The 5,055-nt window shown below is 38.9% G+C and overlaps 1 protein-coding gene across 1 annotated transcript; it reads right to left on the reverse strand.

The window, feature by feature from the left end:
* Positions 1-588: 588 nt before the first annotated feature.
* LOC108379589 (zinc carboxypeptidase-like) lies at positions 589-1,774 on the reverse strand. The gene has a single exon (XM_017635943.1). It carries the CDS (start codon positions 1,703-1,705, stop codon positions 746-748), a length of 960 nt encoding a protein of 319 aa, XP_017491432.1. The 5' UTR covers positions 1,706-1,774; the 3' UTR covers positions 589-745.
* Between the last annotated feature and the right edge of the window lie 3,281 nt (positions 1,775-5,055).

The following is a 5,055-nucleotide window of genomic DNA, read 5'->3' on the forward strand; positions in this document are numbered from 1 at the left end:
GCGGAGGGTCGCCACATGACTAGCGGCACCTCTTCGCATGCCCCAGAACTCAACCCAGCTAACGCGCCTGTCCCTATGGACAGATCCCATTGAATTCGCGCACTTCCTGGGCCTCCCCTTAGCTGAAACAGACGAGATCGTTGATTGGTGAGCTGGCGGGGTTTAGTAGCCGCTACGACAACAACATTAAACATTTTTTTAAGAGCTGTATACTAAGCTTATGGATTGAAATACAATGGAAAACTACGAGCTTTAAGATCACCTACAATACAGGCTGTAGAAATGATGACAATTTTAAAAGTTTACAGAATATTAATCTTTATTAAAATTTTCAGTAATTAAATTTTTTAACGTATTACGAAACCTTTTGGGGGGGTNGCGCACTTCCTGGGCCTCCCCTTAGCTGAAACAGACGAGATCGTTGATTGATGAGCTGACTCGAGCGGGGTTTAGTAGCCGCTGCGACAACAACATTCAACATTTTTTTAAGAGCTGTATACTAAGCTTATGGATTGAAATACAATGGAAAACTACGAGCTTTAAGATCACCTACAATACAGGCGGTAGAAATGATGACAATTTTAAAAGTTAACAGAATATTAATCTTTATTAAAATTTTCAGTGATTAAATTTTTTCACGTATTACGAAACCTTTTGGAGGGATCATCAGACAAGGGATAGATCCGCGACTGATTTAGCAACACCACCTTGATTATACTTTACTGCTATAACCCACCTTTAGAGATTACTTAAAGTATCCCTTTTCAGTGGCACCTTCTATGATGCTCCTAATAGCAGCAAACGCTTCTTGAGCCGTGGGCCTAATCTCGTCAGATGGTAGTATGAACATATCCGAACTGTCTGGGGGCCCACGCAACTCGAATGTGTATGCTATTGGTACTTTCATTTTACTGTATGCCCAATCCATGCTGCCACCACTCGAGGGATAAATAGTTTCAATCAAACTGCCACTTGTGTAATTACGACCAGTTAATTCACGTATACGCCCGACTGCGTCGTGGCCAAACTGTTGTAAATCATCATAGTTTGCTACACGTTCTTTGGTATACCCGTAAGGAAACATGATCATTTGCGAGTAGGAATGTAAAGCTATATATGCCCTTATTTGCTCCTTTTCCACATTTGCCCGAAGAAATTCTGTTAAACGCATAGTTTCAATTTCACTACTTTCACTTGGACCAGAGTAATCGTAGCGACATGGATCTCCACTTGCGCCAGTAGTATTCCAGTGGTCAGGATAGTTACGATTCAAATCAACGCCTCGGCAAGTGCCAAATAATTTACGATTCTTGCGCCACATCCGGTCATGTTCAAAAGTGTATTTATACCCATCTGGATTAACACAAGGAAATATAATCCAATTGTACTCGTTTGCCAATTTCTGCACTGCCTCTTCTTTAGCGGTCAACAGCTCGTTAATGAGAAAGGTAGCTGCAGCGGGTGCAATCCATTCGCGCGCATGAATACCACTTTCTATAAAAATTGACTTGTTGGAATCGTTTCGTGATAGCTTTAGGCCCTTAATGGGAACTCCCTGTGTACTATTGCCCATGTCTATTAGAGATAAGTCTTTAGGATACTGAGATACCATATACTCTAACCATGCATAAATAGTTTTCAAATGGAAGAAGTGATGCCAATCGAATAAAGAGCCGGCGGTAGCAGCAGGCAAAACTTCTTTCATGTTGCGGTCAATTTTCTCCTGGAAGTTATATGTCTGAAACGAAGAGCACAACAAAATTTACGCATCAATATACAATGTATTGTCACTATCACTACAAAAGGCCATATTTGACAATTTGGAAATTTTACACGAGATCATGGTGAAATAATAATAAGGTGTTGTCACTTAGAGGGTGGTTGTTGTAATTTTGTCAATTTCCGCATACCAGCGTTACAGTAATGCCTACTCTATTTAAATTTCATTTCTGGGCAAAATAGAACGAAAGATGGAGCAGACAATTTTGTGAAAAAATATGCGTGGTATCACTGATTCTTTGTTTCGATTTCGTTTTGACTTTTCGTTTCAAATTCATTGGAAAATCTGAGCGATAATTTTGTAAATAAATTTTTTTTTAAATATATACTATTCATATCCAACATATTCAGGCAGGTTCTGTAATTCACTTCCGAGTGAATTTTGATCAAGTTCGCTTTGAATTCAAATTTGCAGGGATTGAAATTCGCCTGATTATTGGAGCAGTGCCTCGGATGGCTATGATGATGCACTTTGGTTTAGCAAATTAAACGTATAATTATTTTATAAACCGCTAGAATTAAGAAATGTAATTTTAAAATGGTAACGAAAAAAAGGTTGTAATAAAATTCCCTTTAAAGTTAAGATATTTAAAAACTAAGTACGCATATACATATACTTGAGAACTTAAGGAAAAAATACAAATAAAATTCCATACGGGATAATATGCTATATTTATTAGAATTTGAGAATAATTAAATAAAGAGAACGGTAATACTTTTTAAGTTTTAACCAACATCATATGTGTGTGGTATGACTGTGTGGCCTTTTAAGTTTTACAAATAATAATTTTTAAGTATAAAAATAAGACTTAATAATAATTATAATCATTAAATGTGATCGAAAAAATAAAAATTAAGTAATAAGAATTTCTTTTGAGCGAAAAAATTTATCTCTAATTATACTAGTTTACAGCAAATATATTTTATGAATGCAAGCTTCATTTAACTGGTGTGGAGTCCACTGATGCATGTATATGTACATCTATATTAAAAATCAGTATTGAAAATAGTACCCAAAAAGCGTAAAACTAATCCTAATCTTTTGACCCTTTTTCTACTACCCTCAAATGCATGACCGCAATTGGCATGCAGAAAAAGTGAGGTTATGTAAGTGACATCACCTTATATTTATTTCACCATGACACGAGATCGAACCATTTTTTAACTGACTTCAATAAATGGAATATTTTTTTTATTTTTAGGTACACACCAGCACAAACCATGGAAATTTTTGTAAAAAAGGTAATTTTTTTGAAAGCATTTATAACTAAAAAAAATTTATAATTTTTATGCAATTTAATTTAAAAGAATTTCTGCAAAATCAATTACCTTGTTTATACCTACGCATTAACAAACAAGTAATTTTTAGCAAAAAAAAACCGACTTCAACTCCCATATAAAAATATATATATATATATATCTCATGATCCACTGATCGGATCTCAACCAGATTAGTATGGGACCACCTCTGAGACACTACCTTTCCGATGCAATTATCGAAATCGGTTGACGTGGTCCAAAGTTATGCGGTAACATACATAAAAAAAAAAAAAAAAGATTCCGACGAACTGATAACCTCCTCCTTTTTTTCGAAGTCGGTTAAAAACCAATTTGACTCAACACATATTTCTTTTAAGCGTTTACAGCGCACTCGCTGAAACCGTATTCAAAATTATACAAAATGTGTTTTTTTATTTCGATATTTCTTTAATAATTGATTTGCGCGATTGACCGAAATGGAAGCGAAGAATAAGTCAAATTTATTTAAATAATAATTCAAATTCAAAATGGGCTGTATAAAGAAAGCCAGCCTATTTTCACTTCGCGTCAAATGAGTGATGTGTTTATACCTGTTTTCTAACCGATGTGAGAAATAAAAAACCGATTTGAATTCAAATTCGAGTCAATACACTTGTGAAATTCAGAGCGCATTGAAATTTGGTTTATGCATCCGTTTTGAATCACAGCGAACTGGAACAAAGCGCTTTATGTATCGGTATAAACAAGGTATATGACAACAAGTAATGCCATTTCATTAAACTCTCTTCTTTTTCTAAGTATCAAAGTACATATACAGCCCTTGCACACTGCAGACTTTATGGGCCGCCGATTCAGTTGGGGCCCGCTTGAAATACATAAAGATGTATGGAGGTGCGCACACTACACCAAACTTAATCGCGCCCGAAAATGCAATGGAAAGACAAGGAAGCCCAACTAAATCGGCGGCCGTTAACTCTGCGGTGTGCGGGGGCTATTTAACACTGCGTCACATTAGCGGTTAGGGGTAATGGCTGTAGTTGAAAAATTGTATTTCGGGAACGGTTTAGTTATTTGTACAACGATTTTGGTTTGCTGTGCCCAAACGCGTGACCCGAATCAAAACATTTCTACACAACTTCTAGACAAGAGTCTACGCATTAACACGACAGCTGGTTCTACGTACCGGAATAACTCGGGTTTTACCCCTGTTGTTTCGGCGATTTAACCCCGTTTAGGTCGGCGAAGTATCTCAGAAGTTGTTCGTCCATAGGGCTACATTTGCTACGCATTCTTCTGCTCAGGGCTGGCATCGAGTCAAACCCAGGGCCAGAAACCTACACCTGCTATGTATGCCAGAGACGACTACACCACAACTCCGCCTCAGTCAAGCGCAATGCTTGCGACGGGTGGAGTCACCTCAAAGTTTGCTCAGGACTATGGACCCATCGGCAGTGACCACATCATTTGTGGCCCCTTGTTGCTCAAACAGAGCAGCCTTCACGGCTAACCCCAGTCCACCTGAGCAGCTCAACACTAACACCACAGCACCGCAACATAACAACACAATAGACCCCGCCACAACCACAACAGACTACACAACCGCACCACCACCCACACGCCGCCGCCAACAACTCCTATTCTGTAACGTGACATCAGTCAAGTGCGCCGCTCGGACGCAAACCCCAATTGCGACGCCACCCACTACCACCACAGGGCGGCAACCTCCAAAGCAGCGCACACAGCCAATGGTGGCAAGGCCACACACATCCCTCACACCCCGCATAACAACACGTGTCCCGAACCAAATTCACTTCACTTCAGACTTCAGAGCAAGATCGAGGAGATAGCCGTCTTCATGGGAAGGCATGGTATATTGATATCTGCGGTCCAAGTGAAGAAGTTGCACAGCAATTCAACATTGTTGAATTGTGCCGGATGCAACGTGCACCGTCGAGATCGCGAGCGATATAATAGTTGCGATCCCGTACGAGTCCGGACTAGTCAGAAATAGTAAGA

The sequence above is a fragment of the Rhagoletis zephyria genome, unplaced genomic scaffold, assembly GCF_001687245.7.
Source record: "Rhagoletis zephyria isolate East Lansing unplaced genomic scaffold, Rhagoletis_zephyria_1.1 Rzeph_scaffold_16737, whole genome shotgun sequence".
Classification (NCBI taxonomy): Eukaryota; Metazoa; Arthropoda; class Insecta; order Diptera; family Tephritidae; genus Rhagoletis; species Rhagoletis zephyria.

Excerpts from the sequence above, each read along its gene's own strand:
- LOC108379589 (XM_017635943.1), bottom strand. The coding sequence starts at position 1,705 with ATGAAAGAAGTTTTGCCTGCTGCTACCGCCGGCTCTTTATTCGATTGG.